This window comes from Ictalurus punctatus, chromosome 15 (assembly GCF_001660625.3).
Source record: "Ictalurus punctatus breed USDA103 chromosome 15, Coco_2.0, whole genome shotgun sequence".
In the NCBI taxonomy this organism is placed as follows: domain Eukaryota; kingdom Metazoa; phylum Chordata; class Actinopteri; order Siluriformes; family Ictaluridae; genus Ictalurus; species Ictalurus punctatus.
Window position 1 is genome coordinate 6,630,001 of NC_030430.2, and position 22,500 is coordinate 6,652,500.

Sequence of the window (22,500 nt, forward strand, 5' to 3'; positions counted from 1 at the left end):
ATGTTGTTCCGAGTCTGAGACTGAAGGGGATCGGATTAAGCCGCTGAGCGCGAGAGTGCGTGCGTGTGTGTGTTGGACATGCTCGTCGGGGTTCGTCACGGCTTGTGCGGCTCACGGCGGGGGATGTGAGTGCACGCGTGTGTGTGTGTGTGTGTGTGTGTGTGTGTGTGCGCGTGTGCGCACGCTAGGATGCGTACAGCGCGAGCCTGGCAGTGTGGCGCCGGCCGTGCGAGGATGATGGCTGTGGTGAGGACGTCTCTGCAGAAAGTGGTGCTCTTCTTACACCGGCTTCAGAGAATGGCCATCACCTCACCACGTTACCAGAAACTCTGCAAGGTCAGTCCACACACGCACACGCCGTTGTCTCGCCGAGTTTGTTTGGGCTGCGTGAGTCTGACTTCATGTTTTTATTCCTCATGTGAAGTTCTAAACCACGGCGTGATTCTCGATCCTCAATCCCGATCGGTCCGAAAGCAGCGATTCGTTTTGTTGTTCGAGTACGTTTTCGTTTCCATAGTAACGACTTACATACGGACTTGCACGGCGCACGCTTGACACGGTCCACGGTGAATAATAAACAGATAAACAACAACAAAAAAGAATCTTTTCTGTAAGGGCATGTTTATTTAACATTCATGGAAGGAGTCTCCAGTGTCAGAGGAGTTTCCTGGTTTCTCTGTAACACGACAAGGTGTGTGTGTGTGTGTGTGTGTGTGTGTGTGTGTGTGTGTGTGTTATTAACTCTCTTAATAACTTGAAGAGAGGAAAGAAGAGGGAGCGAATGTCTACAGCTGCTATAACGTAAGTGAGCGAGCTTGTTTCACGGCCGTTCCGCAGTAACCGTAAACGGACAAAAAAAACAAAAACGGAAGAGGAACGATTCCTCATGGTTGAATGAATAAATGGGAAACTCCGCTGTGTCGCATCACACCACCCCACCCCACCCCGTCGTTGATTCGTTTCCTAATAACAACACACTCCCGAGTGTTTTATTCCTCACAACGATGACACTTCTGTAGTACCATTATTTGTAGAAAATCATCATTCATGACTCCACGGAACTCTTGAGAAACTGCGTTCTCCAGGTACGACGTGACCACGTGACGTTCCTTCAGACTCCTGCAGAATAAGTTCTCCACACGGGATATGGACTTTATTTGAAGAGAGAGGCAGCGTTTGATGTGAATCGTGACCCAGTCCGTCAGTTCTGTGTAGGAGCAGAGATTATTATTATTATTATTATTATTATTATTATTACAGGTCACATGACGCGTCGGGACACGAGATGAGACAAGAGTTACAGTTACATCTTTTGCATTAAGGTTAACGTTTTTGAGATGCTCCTGTGTCGTTTTCGGTCCGAGTCGTGTCCTCTCGTTCACGGTTCATGAAATCGGATATTCGGCCGTTTTGTGAAAACGTCGAGCTCGGCGTTAGAAAATAAACCCTTCAATGCGAACCGCAGGAGAATATCACCCCAATTCACCACTCGAGACTCAATTCTCAACCGTGGAAGGTTTTTTGCTCGCTCTAAAACTAGAAGTGTAGAGTATAATGAGTATTATAATGATGATAATAATAATAATAATAATAATAAAGTAAACCAGAAGGAAAACTGAAATGAATGCCTGTAATAAAGTGGGATACTTTCGGTTATATAAGGAATAAAAGTCTTCTAGGAAGCGAATCAACCACAGCGGATTTCTAACATTTTGTGTATTACAAAACACACACGTTGTACTTTTTATCCGTTTATAGTTATGTTTTGGACCTCCATGAAACAAGTTCGTCTCTCTCTCTCTCTCTCTCTTTTATTTCTTATTTTTTAATAAGACCAAAAACGAAAATTAAAACAAAGGGAACTCGTCATGTTACAGGAAACTGGAAAAGGCGTCGTGGAAGGAGTTCCAGCGTCGGCGCTTTGTAACAGACGTCAGCTCTGCGTTAAGCGCTAAAGCGAGACCGGTGAGGACAGTTTACGGCTCGATTTGTAGCCGTTCCACGACATGAGACGTAACAATAAATGGATAAAACGTACGAGGTGGTGATCACTGATTTATTTTCTAGGACAGGATGAAGGCTTAGATCGTTTTATTCCTTACGAGCACACTTAATTGAGCGTTTTGTGTTGAAAATGTGCAAAACAGTGTGTTCTGAAAGGTCACCTGACTGGACACGCCCACTGTGTAACAGGCGGACACTGGAGGTCCGCCATTTTCATTCCATTGTATCTGTGTACGCTTAGTTTTTTCCGGAAACTTTCCTGTGTGTGTGTGTGTGTGTGTGTGAGATTGTTGTGTGGCGGTACAGGACGTGATCGTGGTGTGTTCGAGGGTTTTGTTTTCCTCCGATGTCTCCTTTTCCTCAGTAATTGGGTTCCCGTGGCGTCTCGTGGTGAAGTGGTACACGCGGAGAGCAGAGAAGTGCTACTTCCTGTATCGGCGAGGAGACGGAGGAGAACCGCGGGTGGCGGAGGCGTTCTAGTCGGCTCGTTTGTTCCTGGTGTTATTTCGGAGGGAATTTAATAAGCCGAGAGCAGAAATCGCGCTGAATTACGGAGAATAACTCTCACTGACACGCCTGCGATCTTAAAGCCAGGGTTTGGGGGAAAACTTCAACAATTCTCCTCTCAGTCTAAATATAAATACAAGCAACCACACAGAACACGTTTGTGTTTGAAGTTTGCTGTGTGTGTGTGTGTGTGTGTGTCTGGGGGGAATAGGAGGGAGGCTCCCTGAGTCATATGCACTAATGCATGTATGTTCTGTCTGAATTGTGCACTCACTCTCTCACTCTCTTCACGCTGTGTCTCTCGATCTTTCTTTCTGTCTCACTCTCTTCACTCTCTTCACGCTGTGTCTCTCGATCTTTCTGTCTCACTCTCTTCACTCTCTTCACTCTCGTCACGCTGTGTCTCTCGATCTTTCTGTCTCACTCTCTTCACTCTCTTCACTCTCGTCACGCTGTGTCTCTCGATCTTTCTGTCTCACTCTCTTCACTCTCTTCACTCTCGTCACGCTGTGTCTCTCGATCTTTCTGTCTCACTCTCTTCACTCTCTTCACTCTCGTCACGCTGTGTCTCTCGATCTTTCTGTCTCACTCTCTTCACTCTCTTCACTCTCGTCACGCTGTGTCTCTCGATCTCTGTCTCACTCTCTTCACTCTCTTCACGCTGTGTCTCTCGATCTTTCTTTCTGTCTCACTCTCTTCACTCTCGTCACGCTGTGTCTCTCGATCTGTCTGTCTCACTCTCGTCACGCTGTGTCTCTCGATCTTTCTGTCTCACTCTCGTCACGCTGTGTCTCTCGATCTTTCTGTCTCACTCTCGTCACGCTGTGTCTCTCGATCTGTCTCACTCTCTGCACGCTGTATCTGTTTGTCTCTCCCTTTCTTTTCCTCACTGTCCCTTCTTCTGTCTCCTTTTCTTTCTCTCTCTCTGTCAGAACCCAGAGAACATAAAACCATCTAACTGATATGAGGTGTGCATGTTGTAGCTAAAACGTAACCTGCAGCATCGCTTATTGTCGTGTGTGTGTGTGTGTGTGTGTGTGTGTGTGTGTGTATATATATATATGTGTGATATTCCGGGTAAACAGCATTTCCTAAATTTGCCATTTGTAAAATTTTGAAGTTTTATTAGCCCTGTAGTCATCATATCATTTCAAAGGGCATGTGGTAGAGGGCTGTAAAAAAAAAAAAAAAAAAAGACTCACCGCTTCTTTAAGCATGGGATAAATGTTATAATTCAACGTGTCGAAAGGAGCTGATCCCCTGTCACTGCATCAGACTCAGAAAGGAGAGAGTGAGGCGTGTGTGTGTGAGAGAGACACAGAGCATGGGGTCAGTGAGCTGCATGAGGGAGGATTAATGATGAGGGATGATGATTAGGGATGAGGCAGGTGGATGATCGGGTTTCATCACTCTCTCTCTCTCTCTCTCTCTCTCTCTCTCTCTCTCTCCGTTTTACTCTCTCTCTCTCTCTCCGTTTTACTCTCTCTCTCTCTCTCTCTCTCTCTCTCTCTCTGTGTGTCTGTTTTACTGTCTCTCTCTCTCTCTCTCTCTCTCTCTGTGTGTGTGTCTGTTTTACTGTCTCTCTCTCTCTCTCTCTCTCTCTCTCTCTCTCTCTCTCTCTCTGTGTGTGTCTGTTTTACTGTCTCTCTCTCTCTCTCTCTCTCTCTGTGTGTGTGTCTGTTTTACTGTCTCTCTCTCTCTCTCTCTCTCTCTCTCTCTCTCTCTCTCTCTCTGTGTGTGTGTCTGTTTTACTCTCTCTCTCTCTCTCTCTCTCTCTCTCTCTCTCTCTCTGTGTGTGTGTCTGTTTTACTCTCTCTCTCTCTCTCTCTCTCTGTGTGTGTCTGTTTTACTGTCTCTCTCTCTGTTTTACTGTCTGTCTCTCTCTTTCTCTCTCTCTGTCTGTTTTACTGTCTCTCTCTCTCTCTCTGTGTGTGTGTCTGTTTTACTCTCTCTCTCTCTCTCTCTCTCTGTGTGTGTCTGTTTTACTGTCTCTCTCTCTGTTTTACTGTCTGTCTCTCTCTTTCTCTCTCTCTGTCTGTTTTACTGTCTCTCTCTCTCTCTCTCTGTGTCTGTTTTACTCTCTCTCTCTCTCACGCTTTGTGTGTCTGTTTTACTCTCTCTCTCACTGTCTGTTTTACTCTCTCTGTCTTTCTCTCTCACACTTCCCCTCGTGCTCTCTTTCTTCAAACATTAGTTTTTCCCCTCTTTGTTCTAAACTGAAGCTGACATTCGCGTGCTTTTGAACAACCTCTCTGCATCACGTTCCTTTCACACACACGCTCTCACTCCTAGCCATGTTTCCTTCGCTTTCTCTCTCCTTCTCTTGTGCCCCCCCCCATGTTTCTCTCACTCTTTCTTGCACTCTGCCCTATTCTGTCATTTCTCTGGGTGCAGAAAACAGTCCTCTTCTCTCGTTCCTTTCACTCCACACATCCGTCTCTCTGCAGAATGGAATAGCTGATAATAATAATAATAATTATAATAATAATAATAATATGATTTTTTTGTTCAGGTCCACTGTGTGCACCGAAAGCTCAAAAGAATGCACAAATGAAAGAGCGAAACTTTAAAAACATGGAAGTACAATATTTTCCCTCCATTTCCCTTTTTTCTTGCGTCTGTAATAACTTGGAATAAGTTCTTTTGTGGTCAGGTTTGCACTAATGAAGATGGAGATCTGCTTCGGTTCATGTTTGGTCCATTTCTCCCTTCTTAATTTTGTTTATTTTTCTGGAAAAGCACCCAACATGCTAGCTGTTTAATGTTGTCAGTCTGTTTAGTCTGAAACTCTGGAGCTTGTTTTGAATTTGCTCAGGGTAAATTTTTATTTATTTATTAAACAAACAAATCAGACCATAAATACATATCCCAAAAAATTCAAATCGCAGAACTAGCCATTACAACCTGCTCAAAGTTCGAACGAAGTCGAACGTTTCTGAGCTCCACCCAACTTCTTTGGTCATCCAATCACTGCTTTGTAACCATTGCTAGCCACCAGTCAATCACTTTAGTCCATATCCCTTGGTTTTTCTTGGACAAGGAAAGACAATACCGGTGGTCCGAAGACAAGTACGCAAATTCATACAGAGCGGAAGAAAAAGCAACAACAAAAAAACAAGGTCCAGAGACAAAAACAGAACAACGACCGAGGGATAATCCAAAGATTATTCCGACAAACACGACACTGTAGCGGTTAGCATAAAACAAAGACTACGAAGACGCACGGAGTGGCAAGCCTTTGCAGTGAGCTCGTTAACATGCTAGTTTTAGCTAGTTTAATGCTAATATTGGTTAGCCAGCTTGCCTTGGTTCAACCTTCCAAATGTACAAGTCACTCGTGCTGCCTGTCGTTTGTTACTCGTGTGCGTGCGCGGCCTCGCTAGACTTGCTTCGTACTGTTGGCAGATTAGCGACGCGGACTAGCTACGTACCCTCACTCGTAATTCCTGCTTTTCATCTCTGGTTTAAAATCAGGGGAAAGAGGTGTGTCATTGTGTTTGTTGACATTTTGCATTTCAAGCATCCTACGCCTGACCATGTGACTTTTTGTGTGGTGTGTGTGTGTGTGTGTGTGTGTGTGTGCACGGTTGGCGACGCGTCTTTCACCGCTCATCGCTACACACAACAGAGCCATATGCGACAATTACGACGACATCGATGATGACTCCACTCTTAACCCTCGTTGGTTAATGCTCAGCAGCATGGCACTAACACACACACACATGCACATGTACACACGCGTACATGAAGCCACTGCAAGGCTTCATAAATCATTAGGATTAGAAGCTTAGTGTTAATTAAAAAGCAATTACCTCAGCAGATGTGAGCGTGTGTGTGCAGATGCACATGCGCAGAGGCGTGTGTGTGTGTGTTCCCTGAGGACTTATTTGCACAGCAGGGATGAGAATCTAATCCTGGTACGAGTGTGACATGTAACTGCAGGCTGGGAAGCCTGACACAGAGAGAGATTAGTGACGCCGTAGCCCAGGACATGCTGATTGAAGTGTAAGTGAAGTGTGTGTGTGTGTGTGTGTGTGTGTGTGTGTGTGTGTGTGTGTGTGTGGTAGATTTTCTTAGTAATTTGTTCAAGTTTGTGTGGATCATAGCCGCAAGCGGCACATCTGTATACTCGCTGTACAGTGTAAGCCCATGAATCAGACTTTAAGTAAAGGAAAGCCATCCATTTGAAGTGAAAGGGGTGTGTGTGTGTGTGTGTGTGTGAGTGTGTGAAAGAGAGAGAGACTCACTATAAACACTCACTTACTCTGTGAAAGGACTATTTATTAACCAGCTAACAGCTTTCTTTCTACACACGCTCATTGAAGTTCACTCCCAGTCACACACTCATTCGCTCCTCACACACTCATTCGCTCCTCACACACTCCTGCCGTTCTGTTTCGAAAGCATTCACCAAGCAGGCTTCAGATCAAATAATCGATGACCCGATCTCCACCCGTGAAACGACTCCACCTCCCGACCTCAGCCGGATCGCTCGTGGCCGGCTTTACCCCGCGCCGTCTACTTCCGATTGTAAGAAATGACCCTCCTTCACACTAAACCACGCTCTCTGGGTTGCCAGGTCTGAGCCAAAACAGCTTTACAAGCATTTTTTTTTAATAAACCCACACGGGTGCACGTGTGGTCTGGTGAGGTCGCTGGGTTACCACCAGCGTGGTCCTTGATAACAGGAATGACGTGTTTATGGAAGCTGCTTTTTTTTATTTGAAGGTTTCCGCTGCGTTCTGAGTAATCCTCGTAAGATCTCGTCTTGGGAAGAAAACGTCGCCTCGGGTATTTCCTGCTGAGCCTGAGATTAGCGTCATCACGGCCACCACTTCACTACTTTACATGAGTTCATAGTACTGTAATATTTACTTTAAGATCCATCAATACAGGCACGTTAGTTGGTAGTAAATCTATAGTACTGAACGCAGAGTTCTTGATTTTGTTCTTAATCTTGGCGCCCTTCAGAAAATGTATGGTAGAACGTTCACAGTATGATGATTATTTTTAGGGATAATGAGTAACCTAATGTTGTCTAAGTAGACTAAGTAAGTAGACCGTCTTCTTCAAAAGCACTTTATCCGTTTCGGCTTCTGGAGAGTGGAACCTGGAGGGCACCCGTCAATCACCTGCTGTAAGTTAGCGATAAATAGCTAGCTAGCTAGGTAAACATCCAGACTGGAAGGAAATGTCAGGTAGATATGGTGAGCGTGTGTGTTTTTTGCTCTATTTGAAAAGAACTTCATTCAACTCAATACTCATGAGAGTGTAGTTTGTGGTAACGAAGCCATATACACATCCCGAAGCTCATGACTCTTAAGGAGAAAAGCCGCAATACGTTTTTAACTAACTTCCACGGTTTTCCGATTACCCTCCGTTTCCACCTCCACCTGGACTCCTTTCTGTTTTTCCGCCTTTCGTCTCGTGTCGGCTTTGAGGCTTAGTCTGACACCTCCTCTCTCATTGCCGCGCTCCTTTTCCCTCTCCCGTCGCTCCAGCTTTCTCGTTCCACTTGCCCCCCTCCCAAAGCTTGACTCACTAAGACAGTGCTGTGCTTTCCGAGCACAATCTCTCGCCAATCCCCTCGCTCTCTTCCTATCCCTCGCTCTCTTTCTGCCTCCGTCTATCAGAGCGGTGGAACTTTTTCTGAAAGCTTGTTAGGAAAGTTTTTTCGAGCGGTTTTGTCTGACACCGAGCTCAAAATGTGTGCACTCGTGAACCCATGGGATTCCTCAATGGCGGTCCGCTCGACATGCTCTGGCCGGCCTGCATAATTTACTCGGTAAACCTGTTTCCATTACCCTTTTCCCCTACGATACAATGGCGCTTTTAAGCGTAAGCCGGCTCGTTCGCTCATGCAAACCCGTAAGCTGGTGTTTAGTGCTTTCCTGAGAACGTGTTTGCCTTCCTTCTTGTCCTCTCTCTCACACAGAACCACCTGCAAGTCATGGGAGAATAGAAGAAAGTCCTTCTGTCCAGCTCTTTAACCGCCTCATCTGCTCAAACAGATAAGCTTCGACTCTCATGCTAATACCACCGCCGCGCCACCGCCGTCTCGTAGATTGCTAACTAGCTCGGCCGAGTCTCTGCGCTGTATAACTGCGTTGCGTTTTTTTTGATACTTTGGGGCGAGTGTTTGCACTAGCATCTCCGTTCAGCTCTTCCACCACTGTACACCGTTGTAACCGTGCCGGCAATAACGGCGTTCCCCGTGTGACATCAGCACAGGGGATACAACTGCTACTTCTCATGGGAGTAAACACAATACTAAACACAATACGATTATTTCACAATGTGATTCAGGATGGATGGATTCGGTCGGTGTGATTTTGAGAAGTTCTTGCAAGGACACTTTGGCCGTTTAGCCTTGAGTCTCTTTAGTAGCCCCGTGACCTCCCGTGCGCTACAGAAAGCGTCCGATTCAGACACACTGCGACGCAGAAAGAGCCACCATGCTTTCAAACCCTCTAGCCATGGTCACTCCAGTCTTCAGATAATGAGCAAAAAGGAAGAGTAAGAGGCTGGAGGTGAGATTACAGAGAGGCGAAGCCTCCGGAAAAAACGTGAATAGCTTGTTTATTCTTTACACGCTCTGCATATAAACACGGAAAATAACAAGGAGTCCAGGATGTTCCGTGTCGTTTGTTTGCAACCAACGAGATGAGATCTTTTGAATGCGAGTGGGAGTCGCTCTCAATTCTTTCCCTGCAATTAACGAAATGATCCCATCACAGAGAGATGGTAAAACTTACACACACAAAAAACGTAGGCGCTAGAATTAGCATCCGTCTGAGATTGCCCCGGCTTATTAGGATACAGCCTACATGACTGGAGAGAGATTTCATGTGTGGGCAGCTGGGTTGGCTGCCCTTGGACGTGCACTTGTCCAATTTAACGGCCGATGCTAAATTTGTAGTTATTTATGGCCCAGTGTTTGAGCGATGGTGGGCTGGAATTGATCACTCGTCTGCAAGCTGAGAATTATTGGCACAGCTATCGTGAAGAAGGATCAGTGGAAATGCAGCTCTATTAAGAAGATGAAGGGCATATAATCTACAGCAAGCACCTATACAAAGTCCTTTTGGTTAACAGGGGGACAAAAAGCATACTACCATTTTTTTAAACTGCCATTCTTGTTTTACACAAAGTTTACCTTTTTGTTTTGTTGCCCATTTTCTTCCCAATTTGGTAATGTGCCAATTTGTATCACACTCTGAAGAAAAGCACAAACTCCTCCGAATACATTAGTTCACAGAATTCCTCGATTGGCTAGCGTTGCCATATCTCTCACTTCCCAGACTTCAGTTTGGCTCTCTAGGACTCTCGGCCTCAGACGGCCGTGGCGTCATCTCGCGATATCCCAGCTATAGCATGCACACCTTTCTGTTCCTGACAGAAATAAGAGGCTATTAAGACTGCTTGTCTATACGTTGGTAAACAATCTGTAGAAACAGATCGTCATCTACAGAACATGCAGTCAGACATCAAGTATTCATTATTGGACCGTTGCCGAAGTACTGGCCCAAAATCCTTTTTTTTTTTTTTTTTTTTTTTAATAAGTACGCTCACTTTGCTCAAGTGGACAAGATCATAAAATGTTCACCTAAGGTACTTTTCATCTGACGAATTACCTCTAAAAGCTTTTCGCTTGCTTCATGGCCAAGAATGTCTTTGAAAACCAGAGACGTTTTTAACCAAAGTGTAATTAAATAAATGAGTGAAGCAGGTGCTGTCTATTATCTGCTACCCACAAGACGGTCAACCAGTGGGGGAAAACAAGAAATCATTCTTAACTACTATTAAACAAGGAATGGTACACTCTTAGAAGAAGGGATGTTCAGGAGGTAGGTAGTTCTAGTTGGGAAGTCTTTCTGATAGGGACTCTATGTACTTTATTATTATTATTATTATTATTATTATTATTTTTATTATAGGGTTCTGTGTAGTCGTTCTAACCAGACCTCTAGCTTTCATGAATAAACAAGGCTGTGAAACTGCTTCCTTTCATAGAAAGAGACAGTTTTACATGGCAGATAATCAACCACGGACGTTGTCCCACGTCCCCTCAGCAAACAAGTTTCTCTTATTTACTCACTCAGCTCTAATAACTTTTAAACGAGGAACTCCGTTGACTTTTCTTCAGTTCAGTGGATCTTCCTTTGAACAGCGCATTGTGTCACGTTAGTTAAAAACTGTATTCTTAACTGCCCCCGAAATGAAAGCAAAACGACCTCATAATGCAGTTTTGGAGCAATCAAGGAAAAATTACCTCAGCGTGGAGTTTTCCATCAATCCAAGCGAAATGACTTCACAACCGAGTGTTCCAGCAACGAAAGGAAAATGATCTCTCAATGGATTGAGTGTTTCTATAAATAAGAGCCCAGACACCTCATAAAGGAGCATTTCAGCTATTAGTGACCGGTGATATCATAGTGGAGGGATGCATACAAGTCTGGTCAAACTTACTCTGCAGTGCAGGATTCCAACAATCAGAGCTGATGACCTCACACCAGACCATTAAAACAGACCCGTCACAGTTGTGGGTTCCGTGATCCAGATCCCGTAGCCTTCTCGAAGGAGTGCTCCAACAGTCAGAGCCTAGTTAGAACCACATTGTCAGAAATCAGAGCAAAATATCCTGGGGTCTTAATCATGAGTGATGGAAAAGAGAAGACTGAGATTAAAAAAAAAAAAAAGGACCGGGTCAAGAACAGGAGTGTTACAGTTTCTGCACTGATCTGTAGTGGTGAAGCAGGGACTCGGTTTGCTGATAAAACTCTTTGTTTACTGGTCAACCTACGTCTTTGTCACCTATGGTCACGATTTGTGGGTAGTGACTGAAAAATAAGGTCACAAGTATAGGTGCTGGAAATGGGGTACCTTCTCAGGGTTACTTTCCGTAATAAGGTAAGGAGATGGATGATCCTGAGTAGAGCTTTGAGCACTGTCTGGTAGAACTCGCGAGTACAGCTCCGAGTGGGGGTTCGGGCATCTTCCGGTTACACGGATACTCCCTGGCCAGCTCATGGTAAAGTTGTATCAGGCATGTCCCACTGGACAGAGAGCTTGGGGCAGACCCAGGACTTGCTGGAGAGATTATATCTCAGTTGGATTGGGAAAACCAAGGGATCCCCAGGGGGAGCTGGAATTGCTGGCAGGGGGTAGAGAAAACCTGGCTTAGCCTGTTCCCACTGCGACCAGCACCAGGAAAAGTGGAAGGAACATTTAATGGACAAAACAGTAGAATGACCACATATTGAAGTGCTCTGTCAATTAGACTCTAGTGACGGCTCATGATCGAAACCTGATGTGACCTTACAATGGCCTGTACCATCGAGCATCTATCATCCAGTATGCATTGTGCTTCTAATGGATGGTTTGAAAAATCTAGCTACCAGAATGTGTTGGGAGCTAGAAGGAAACCTGAGAACGCAGAGGAAACCCACATAGCCACAGGCAGTACGCGATGAAATTTCCGATTAATTAGAGCCTGGTTGCCTTACAGCCAAGATTTACCGCAATCATACCCTCACAGAGGAGGGTGACCTCACAGAGGAGTGTTCCAACTATTACACCCACTTGATGCACTCAAGTATAAGATAAAAAAAAATAAATTTAATAACCTCCAAATTATTCACTTTCGAATGGAGGATACAGTCTGTTCGAGTCTGTTGACTCATAGTGGAAGTACTCTAACTTTCATAGTGGAGTTTTTCAGCAGTCAGAAATCGAGGACCTCATTTTGCTCTCCTGCTTTATCTGATGGATCTCATTAGATGAGTTAGGAGATGGGTTGTGATTGTCTTTGGCGTTTGTTGAGCTAGCACACACTAAGGTTCAGCACTGGGGACTAATAAAGCTAATTAGGCTAGCAACTCTCTCAGTCTCTCTCTCCCTCACTCTCTCTCTCACACACACACACACACACTGTAAGGATATTCTATCGGTGAAAGATATTCCCATTTGTTCAAATCGGGTCAGGCCAACCTAGACTTGTAAGGAGGTAATAATTGATGCTCTACTTAATGTTTCTAGGGTATTTGTGCAAACAGTAGTACAGGAAGAATGGGCCTTTATTCAGAATGACTGGCTTGACTTCTGCGAGTTTGATTTTTGCATTAGCCTAAGGCTAATGCATTTGTTAGGAACAGAAAACTACCTTACATTTCTAGTCTTGCTATCACAATTGATTAGAAACTCGAAATCTTCTACATGATAGCCCAGACAAAATGTAACTTAGCATTTTAAAACCTTAGCATTTTAAAACCCAAATTTTATCCCTTCTGTCCACCCTCTTTTGACAGCACCCATATAAGACAGAATACATCATCCCTTTGCCTTGAAAAGGTCAAAACACCCAATTCAGACTTTGATATTTAAGTCATCCCTACATATCATTATGGCTTGCTAAATGATGTTGAATTTATATCTTGAGCACGATGGCATTTGTATGAGGAGATATTTATCTTGGCCTCGGAGTGTCTGAGTCTGGCCTTATAAGCAAGCGATCATCGCACATGAGTTTAATGGCTCGCTCAGGTGGAAATATCTAACCTATTGTATAGCCAAAGCAATTAACCCAAGGATCTTTTTGATCTTCTGCTTCCTTACTTAGTCAGTATGTAGAGTTGCTGGGAGCTCTGCTACCATGATTTCCCCCCCCCTACCATAGATGCTTAGATACTTGCCTTCAAGTAGTCCAGTAGGATTTGCCAAGATCCAGATTGTAGGAAAGGTAGAAGAATACCCAGCAAAAGACACTTGTTGGAATATGGATTTTGTGGGTGGTGGCAACTTCAGAAGACTGTGTCCACTGAAGACTGGCCAAACTAGGCTTGCATCGTCTTGTAGTCAGAGTTCTGTCGCATCATGCACTGTAAGCAAAGATAATGGAGAATTCAAGAAATTAAGAGTTGGACTTGGTACAGCTGAAGAAATTGGAGGTAGGTCAGCATTTGAGCATTCAGGTGCGAAGAAACCAAGAGTTCAACAAAAGGCCGACTTGGTAGAGGTGTTATCTGCCCAGTGGTTAAGGATTCACCATGATGTAGACTTGGTAGAGTGAACATAACAGTGGTATCCCAGTGGATAATGATTAAGGATCTACAACCATGTCCAGGAAATCGAGGGGTTCACCATGACCTAGACTTATTAGAGTAGAGAACAATGGAGGTAGTTGGTTGGTTGAGGATTATGGCTCATTACCAAGAAATCAGAGTGGTTAAGGATTAAGGCTCTAGATCATGTCTGGATCCTTGGCCTCTAAAGAGCTCTTGACCCCTTAAGGATTGATGCTGGGATATGTGAAGAGAAAAGTGTTGAGCGAATAAAAATACCGTCAGAAACTGCCCAAGCCCAGCAAACCGAATTAAATGTCCAGGAAACAGAAATCTCTTGTTTTGGTTTCTTCTGTGAAAACCTATAACTTTTATATGTGGGCTTTGTGATATTGTTTTACTACAGAGGTTCTGGTTTTATTTAGTTGTTTATAAGAGGACAGCAGTTTGTCTGTAGTCCGTTCTGTAAATCAAACAGGCTTACAATTCATTCGGTTCTTTTCTTTGTCTTGTCCATCACCAAATTCCCACCTGCTCGCCGGGTCTCCTGTTTGACTGAGCAGCTGTGGACGAGCTGCTGACTGACTCATGCACTGCGAAGCAGTATATGGAAATGAGCAACCTTGCGCTGACCTGACCTCACTCTACTAAAACATGATTTAGAGCTATGGCTGTGTGTGTGTGTGGGGGGGGGGGGGGTGGATAACGATTTAAATCTCCACTTAGCCGTTATTGCCGAGCTCTCAGTGAGGCCGTTCGGCATTTGCTGTGCAATATTAATAAAATGACTGTATTGCTGCATATTGCAGGGCGAGCTGATTGATAACAAAACACATCGGTTAACACATTGTACGGTTTGCAAATACAGGCCTGGAGTCCTTAGTGTTATTCTTCCTCTTGGGTTTATAAATGGGCCGAATAAAGAATATTTGACGGTCTGAAGTCTTGTGCTATTGTAATTTTGCTGAGGATGGTACATTAGCGTGTAGATAGTAAGACACAGGAAATCTGAACACAAAACTATCGTGTTTTTTTTTCGTTATATAGATACGGCGATCAGCCATAACGTTAAAACCACCTGCCTAATATTGTATACGCCCCCCTCGCGCCACCAAAACGACTCCTCACCCACCCGTCTAGGAATGGACCCCACCGGACCTCTGAAGGAGTGTTGTTATGGCTGATTGGTGTAGTACTACATTGTGTTTGGCCTTTATCTCTTCGTCCTGCAGATATCTTGTCCGTCATATCTCTTCTGGACTCCAGTGGGCTGGGGGTGGGGCGGGATTGGAATGGAAATTGGACATACTCTAGTGCTGAAATCATTAAACGGTGAGCCATTTGAACGAGTTTCCTCTCGCCTCATGTGGACAGCCAAAAATGACGAGTGCTCTTAGGCAGAATTCCAGAAAATGACAGGAGAATAAGTGAGGAGGAATCGGCGCTGAAAAGTGAGGGTCACATTTCTGTTCCTCCCATGAGTCCCGTGTTTATCGTAGTACGTGGCTTTTTAAGGAAGTGAACCGAGCGTATGAGAGTAATTGTAACGGGGATGGCATACTAATCTTACTCGAGTAAATACGTGAAAGCAGAGATGTTGCTGAATATTAATTGGTGTGCATGTAGTGCAGTATGTAGGGTCTACGAGGCAATTATGCTGCACCGTAGCAAGAGAATTTAATAAATAAATACATAAATAGAATGATCAGTCGATGCAGTAACGTACAGTCGGTTTTAAACCCATTTATTATTTTGTGAGGTGTTAATCAGGAGTTCGTTCGTTCGTTCGTTCGTTAGCTTTGTTTGTTCAACTCCATGAGAATTTGTCTCTATAATGAACTGATGCTCTAGTGGTGTGTCGAACCTGAAACTTCCCAATTTTGTTTCCCTACTGGACGAGGATCAACTATAGCACTATAGACTGATCCGGCTGTAAATTGCGTCTGCAGTCATGGTAAAAGTCATGTGATTTAACTTCACCATGAGGCCAATCTTCCATTTGGCCAAGCTGTTCTCGAAAAGCAACAGCTACATTATAAAGCAGAGCAAAGAGCCACATAGTGCAGTTCAGTGTGTGTGTGCGCGCGTGCGAGAGAGATTTATGTGGAACCCATTCAGAAGTAAAAGCTGCTCAGCACTAAGTGCTTTTACTCGGTTTGCTCTCGCTAATGGAGCAGATGGTGAGAAACAAAGAGAGGGGGGGGGGGGGGAGCAAAAGAGAGATGAATTCCAGGAGCTACAAGGACGGACACATGATCAGAGGGAAATGCAAAAACGATAGATGGTGAGACGGATAGCACAAGGCGGTATGAGAGATAAAGGCACAAAATGAGATTATTTTCCTCTTTCCAGCCATCAGACAGCGCAGAGATCTGACTGGCTCGTCTGTTGCAGGAGCTCCCTTTAGCGCTATGACCTCAGCCTGCTCTGATGCTCGCAGAGAAAGTAGTTATCTTGCAGAAACATACCGTAGTTTCCTTATTTTGATTGATTTGATTTTGATTTTTTTTTTCTCTCGTAACACGCTAATCCCGGGCCGTCTGAAGCCGAAGCTCCGGCTCAGGGATCACTAGACTGGAATCTGGCAGGGGAAATGCTGATTCACAGCGAAAAGGCAGGAGACAGAAAGCTATACCTCCTTCGCCGAGGACTACAGTAATCATCGTCTCATAGTGAAACCTTATTGATTTATTTTTTGTCCATTCAATATAAAAGATTCATTTTTATGTAACGGAGGTCTGGAGGAAGTACGGTTCAGCGTGCTGTGCAGTCGAACCGTTCACATTCACGCGCATCAGTGGAAAGAAAGAAAACTAGCCTTGGGTAGACGTATATATTATAAAATCTCCGTCTGTTTTTGGCACAGAATATATTAGTGACATCACAGTCCACGGTAATGGTTAATGGCACATATGAAAAACTGCAAAGCCCCATGTGTCTACTTTCATAAGTATTATTTTTCCCCCCTGGCCTACTAGGTTTATAATTTGACTCTGGCGGTCAAAACACAGTCACGATATTCTACACACAGAAACCCAACAGTGTCCTGACTCATCTTATAAGATAAAATAAGCTCATTTGTTTATACCGCGTGAAAACGTCCGATAAGTCGATTTCCGAACATGAGTGTACCGCGAGAAAGGGTTATCGTACTAAAGGGGGATGTTGTGTAAAATTACAACTTTTCTGCTCAACAAAACAATTGCACGCAAGTTTCATACTTGACGTGATTGGTCACTGGATCGAAATCAACACACTGGTATAACGGCGTCCAGATCTGAGCTCACTCGAGATACCGAGCATCCGTCGGTTTAATCGCTTTAAATTAGCGAAACGAAACCAATCGCAGTTGAACGATTTCTTCTTCTCACACAGATACGGAGAGGCAGCTGTTTTTTTGTCTTGGAACTTACCCCAATCAAATAAGTAAAGAATAAAGCACTAGGGCGCATGATGTTGCAGGAAAATAATCAATAACTTGGAGGAAAAAAAAAAAAACGTCGCTTCGGACGGTTACAGATCGCCGACACTTGAGACTCCTTCCGCGGATGTTTAAATAAACATCGTCGTTATTTCTTTGTTAAATAACGAGACATTGTTTTAATGTGTTTATTATTTCACGGCTTATCTGCCGTACAGTGTATTAGAAACGCGTAAGAATGAATCTCAAAGAAGAATGACGTTATTCCAGCGTGGCAGTGATGAAGTACACGAAGCACTTCAGGTTTGTCGGAGTCAAAGTGAAACGTTGTCTACTGTCTGTCAAAACAGGTTTATGTTATATCTGTATGTAATGTAAATGAAGTTTCATTCTAAATGTATATTAAGGAGCGCACGTGACGCGATCACGGTACGGGTGTTGCTACAAGTGTGACCCCTGGTGGTGAGGTGGTAGTTGTTATCCAGACACATGTCTTTCTGAATCCTAATTATGGTCACGTAGCACTTTGTTCAGGGATGGTTCTTGATGTCCCACTGCCGCTCCCATGCTGTAACTGTGTGAATGACACTTTAGGTGGTATTATACACACGACGCTGAGACTCCGATAAATAGTCCCTTTGATTAATTCGGCGTTTTTGGGGAACAAACTTATCCTCACACAGGTCGTGGGTGGAATCTGCCAAGAGGCGGTCTGTAATTTCTTACGAAAGCTAACGCGTGTGTGTGTGTGTGTGTGTGTGTGTGTGTGTGTAATCCTGCGATTTGAAGTCGGATTATCTTTCTGACCAGTCGGATTCGAGAACTCCACAGCGCCTTGCTGTGAGGAATATTAACAAGCGTCGGAGCTCTGCTTTTAAATATAAAATATAACAAGCTTGTAGGCAGACTCAGCAAAAAGGGATGGTAGTTATTGAAGCAGAGAGAGAGAGAGAGAGAGAGAGAGACACTCTACACCTATTTAAATATCATAGAGTGAAAAATCACTTGTTTTATAGACACTCAGGAATAATATGAAAACGTCAGAAAGCACCGCGCTTTCAATAAAAGCAGATCCCACACAATGCACAATTACTGAATCACTTGCTCTTATGTTCGCTCCAGCTCTTGTTCAGAACTTTACAATCACTTTCAATCCCTTGCTGACTCACTGACTCACGCCCGCACAGCCCACATACATACACTCACAGATACCGACAGTGTGTGTGCAGTAGCTTATTAGATGGCATCATGCTGGTAGGTGATGGTAGAGGAGGTTGGGTGTGTACGACACAGGAGAACACAAACGCAGATCTAGAGTCGTTGCATGGAATTGTACACGAGTAGCACATATGCGATCGAGCGCTCTCGTAAGTGCGTACCGGCATGTCATGCATTTAAGAAATGCCGCATTCTCACGTTTTCATCAGCTCTGTCGACGGCGACAAAACGGTGACCACGTGAGTCACGCATCCAAACGGACGCTCGAAGATCGCATCCTAGTAGTAGTACTGGGAGGAAACCGTACGGACACAGGGAAATAACTTCGAATGGAAGTCTAAGTGCAGGTGGCGTCGAGAACCCGAAACTTACAACCTACATCCATTACACTATCTGCGTAAAAGCAGTTGCGAGATGCCACAGGTGTGCGCGAGAGAAAGTCTTACCAAAGCAGTACAAGCACAATAAAAGGCCATTTTGTTTATTGGTACTTTTCCGAAGGTTTAACCAAGCACTAGACTGGGTTAAAAAAAAAAATTACCGATCTTCAGTTTAACGAAACGATGGAGTGGGGAAATCCCCGAATCGATTCTTAATGCGCGTGCGCTGTACTCGAGAGGATGTGAGTATTATCTGTAGTTTTGCGCTTATCTCGTGTGCAGTGTGTGCACATATTTACGATTTTCTTCTTACAGTGTTTGTTACTCAAAGTAAAAGTAAAAAGCAGTTAAACACAATTGCGTCGGCCCTGTCGTTAAAATAAACGTCTATTCAGGAGGAGGGTTTCGGTTACCAGTGTGTGTATATGTATGTATTTCCGTGTCTGCAAAACGAATATTTTAAATGAAATCTTGATAATTAATCGATATCGGATCGAAAGTAAATAAATTTGAATCGCCAAATTGGTCACAAGCCCCAGCCCTACCGAGCACCACCATCATCAGGTGGAGAATTTATCGTCCGTTTCTTGCTCTAAAACCCCGCGACCCGCCCTCAGCCACAACGTTCAGCGTCTCCTCCTAACGAGCTTCATTAAGATTTCTCTTTCATAATTCTCCTCCAAGTGCACTTAATTCGCCTTTAGCACGTACAAGGAAATAAACACCGTTAGCATATTAGCATGGTTAAATATGTCATTACAGACCTTTTGGAGTGAAAATTGAAGACTTTTTGATACATTTATGGTTTTTTTACAGACCTTTTGTTGTTTTAAAAAAAAAAAAAAAAAAAAAAAAAAAGTAAAGCACACTTAAACACCTTTTCTTCCTGGATTCGTGTGTTCGGGTGGTCATGTGGTCATGCTGTCCTCCTGTATAAGTGGACTGAAGTGAAAATCCTGTGTGTTCACTGTCCACATGGGGTGGCGCAGGTTCATTTCGGCATCTCTCACACACAGTACATTTCGCCGCAGTAATGAGCTGAATATCATGAATCGGATATGATTCTTGCTTCACTATTGATGTGATGTGCAAATTCACTTCCATTACCCGTTTACCACTGATACCTGTTTCTCTCTCTCTCTCTCTCTCTCTCTCTCTCTCTCTCTCTCTCTCCCCCACGCACGCACACACACGTGAGTTCATTTCCTGGCCGCTTAAGCGATTCCCTTTCTGCCCGCGAGTCCTGACGCAGTTCCACGCCACACAATATCAGCTTTTTATTTGCTAAAATACTCTGTCAGTCTTGTTTCCCCACACACACAGGCTTCAGGGTGTATAGCGAACGATTGTTGAAACCGAGCACCAAAGCCTGACGTGTGTGTAAAACTAAAGGAAATGCAACATAAAAGGCGGGCATTCTGCCTGACATTTTAATTTGGGTGTGTAGGTGTGTGTAATGTCTCTCTCTGCGTGTGTGTGTGTGTGTAATATGTCTGTCTCTGCGTGCGTGTGTGTGTAATATGTCTGTCTCTGCGTGCGTGCGTGTGTGTATGTGCATGCTAAAAAAAATTCCATAGTAGAAACCTGTACAAAGCGTTCCAGAGCAAGCAGACTTGTTCACTAGATACATTTCAGACCGAGGAGGCGTTTATGAGGCTTCATTATTATTATTATTATTATTATTATTATTATTATTATTATTATTATTATCCTGAGGTAGCATGATCTTGTCTGTGATGACTGATCTTGATGGCTGATTTTTTTTTTTTATTATTATTTTTTTTTTAATTTTATTTATTATTTTTTTAAAAGTTTGAGTGCTTTTTATTGGCCGGGTTTTCCCCACGTTGTCCAGACTGCGTGTTTCCGGATGGATTTTGGTGGATATTCGTCAGCGGGAGCCTGAAACACACGATTCATTTCCATAAAGTTCTTTAATATTATTTATATTATAAGCGTGAGGTAACATGGTGCGGTTGGGTTTGCAGCGATATAAGAGGAATAACACACACTGGCCTGTGTCGTTACGGGAAAACAATCAATGACGAGGTAGTGCGATGAAGCAGAGTGACTGTTATCATGTAGAAATGACGCTTAATACTTTTTATCCGTTTATCGTTATGTTACATTAATAAACAGTTGTTCCCTCACCATCCCCCCTTCCCCTTCTTACCAGGAAGCGTTAAAAGCATAAGATCCTGCTTCCTAATGACTTTCCTGTGTTGAAAACGTTTTTTTTTTTTACAGCTTTACCTTTCCACTGTAACAAAAGCTCTGACGCTGGAGACTCCTTCCGTGCACGTCAAACAAACACCGGAAACTTCACCGTAACAAAACACGGCACACGTTTTGAACACGTTCACGTGCCGCGTACCGTACGCGTCCCGACGACCGAGCGGATAACGCATCAGGACGAGCGCGCTCATCTTAACCTGCGAATTGCACACCTTCCGACCAATCAGAATCGAGAATTCAAATCGGCTCCCAATCGGTTGTGGCGTAAAGAATACTTCCGCCCCGTCTGATGGACTTTCACCAGATTATTTCAGACGGAGGTTATTAGTTTTACACACGCTCACATCCGGTTATGTAATGTTTCAGATCTTAAAGCTGCGGAAACACAAGACGCTTTGTAGCAACAACAACAACGGGAAACGAAAGGTTGATGGTCCCCTGAAGGAACCGTGTTGGGAAAGACGTATGAGAAGGTTCTGTTTATCTGTCGTGAGGGTTTTCAGCACTCGTCTCCGATTCAGTGAAATAAATCTAGGTCTCTCTCTCTCGCCCGCGTGCTCGCTCACTCTCTCTCCCTCACTTGCTCTCTCTTTCTCCATCTCTCTCTCTCTCTCTCTCTCGCCCGCGCGCTCGCTCACTCTCTCTCCCTCACTTGCTCTCTCTTTCTCCATCTCTCTCTCTCTCTCTCTCTCTCTCTCTCTCTCTCTCGCCCGCGCTCTCGCTCACTCTCTCTCCCTCACTTGCTCTCTCTTTCTCCATCTCTCTCTCTCTCTCTCTCTCTCTCTCTCTCTCTCTCTCGCCCGCGCTCTCGCTCACTCTCTCTCCCTCACTTGCTCTCTCTTTCTCCATCTCTCTCTCTCTCTCTCTCTCTCTCTCTCTCTCTCTCTCGCCCGCGCTCTCGCTCACTCTCTCTCCCTCACTTGCTCTCTCTTTCTCCATCTCTCTCTCTCTCTCTCTCTCTCTCTCTCTCTCTCTCTCTCTCGGTCTGGCGTTTTTGTCTCAGATGATACGGGGAGTTTTCACAAACCATTTCTGTCTCCAGAATGTGACGTGTTGCATAAGAACAGCATTCGGTTTCCGTGCGAGATCAATACTGTCAGCTTCTCTCAGCTCCTCCTGTCTCTCGGCTCATCACGCCACACTCGTCATGCCGGCTTCAGACATGCCGGATTTATTTATTTATTTATTTATTTATTTATTTATTTATTTATTTTTGCTGTGAATTATTTAATCCTGTTTCATGGAAGCTGCTGAAAATGAGAGGGGAAAGCATTGAATTACGCTATCTGAAACTTTCTGCATTGTGTGTGTGTGAGAGAGCGAGAGAGATCGAAACTGGGTGAGGAGTATGGGAATAGAGGTAGTGTGCGGGTGTGCGGCATGCTGTGCCGCCTTGTCGCTGATTATTTTCCTAGCACAGCATGCCACACACACACTACCTCTATTCCCATACTCCTCACCCAGTTTCGATCTCTCACACACTTTACCGTGCTACGGGTTTTAGTCCTCTTCCCCATGTTTGGTTTTTTTACTTACAAAAAAATAAATAAATTCATACTCTTTGGCTGCATTTACACCGCAGGTCTTGATGACCGATTCCGATTTGTCGACTAAATCCGATTTGTTTGTTTGTTTGTTTTGACGACCTGCTTACGTCTTCTTTTAAAAGCGACCC

General features: G+C 44.2%; 1 protein-coding gene across 5 annotated transcripts in view; it reads left to right on the plus strand.

Annotated features, from left to right (window-relative positions):
* utrn (utrophin) overlaps positions 1-22,500 on the plus strand; it is a 196,481-nt gene that overhangs the window by 89,165 nt on the left and 84,816 nt on the right. Inside the window, exon 1 of one of the 5 annotated variants that reach the window (XM_053686401.1) lies at positions 1-336. This exon is cut by the window's left edge and continues 56 nt beyond it. The exons of the other annotated variants lie outside the window; for them this stretch is intronic. Coding sequence (XP_053542376.1) covers positions 190-336 — 147 coding nt within the window. The 5' untranslated portion in view covers positions 1-189. The remainder of the gene's footprint in view (positions 337-22,500) is intronic. 5 annotated transcript variants of the gene reach the window in all.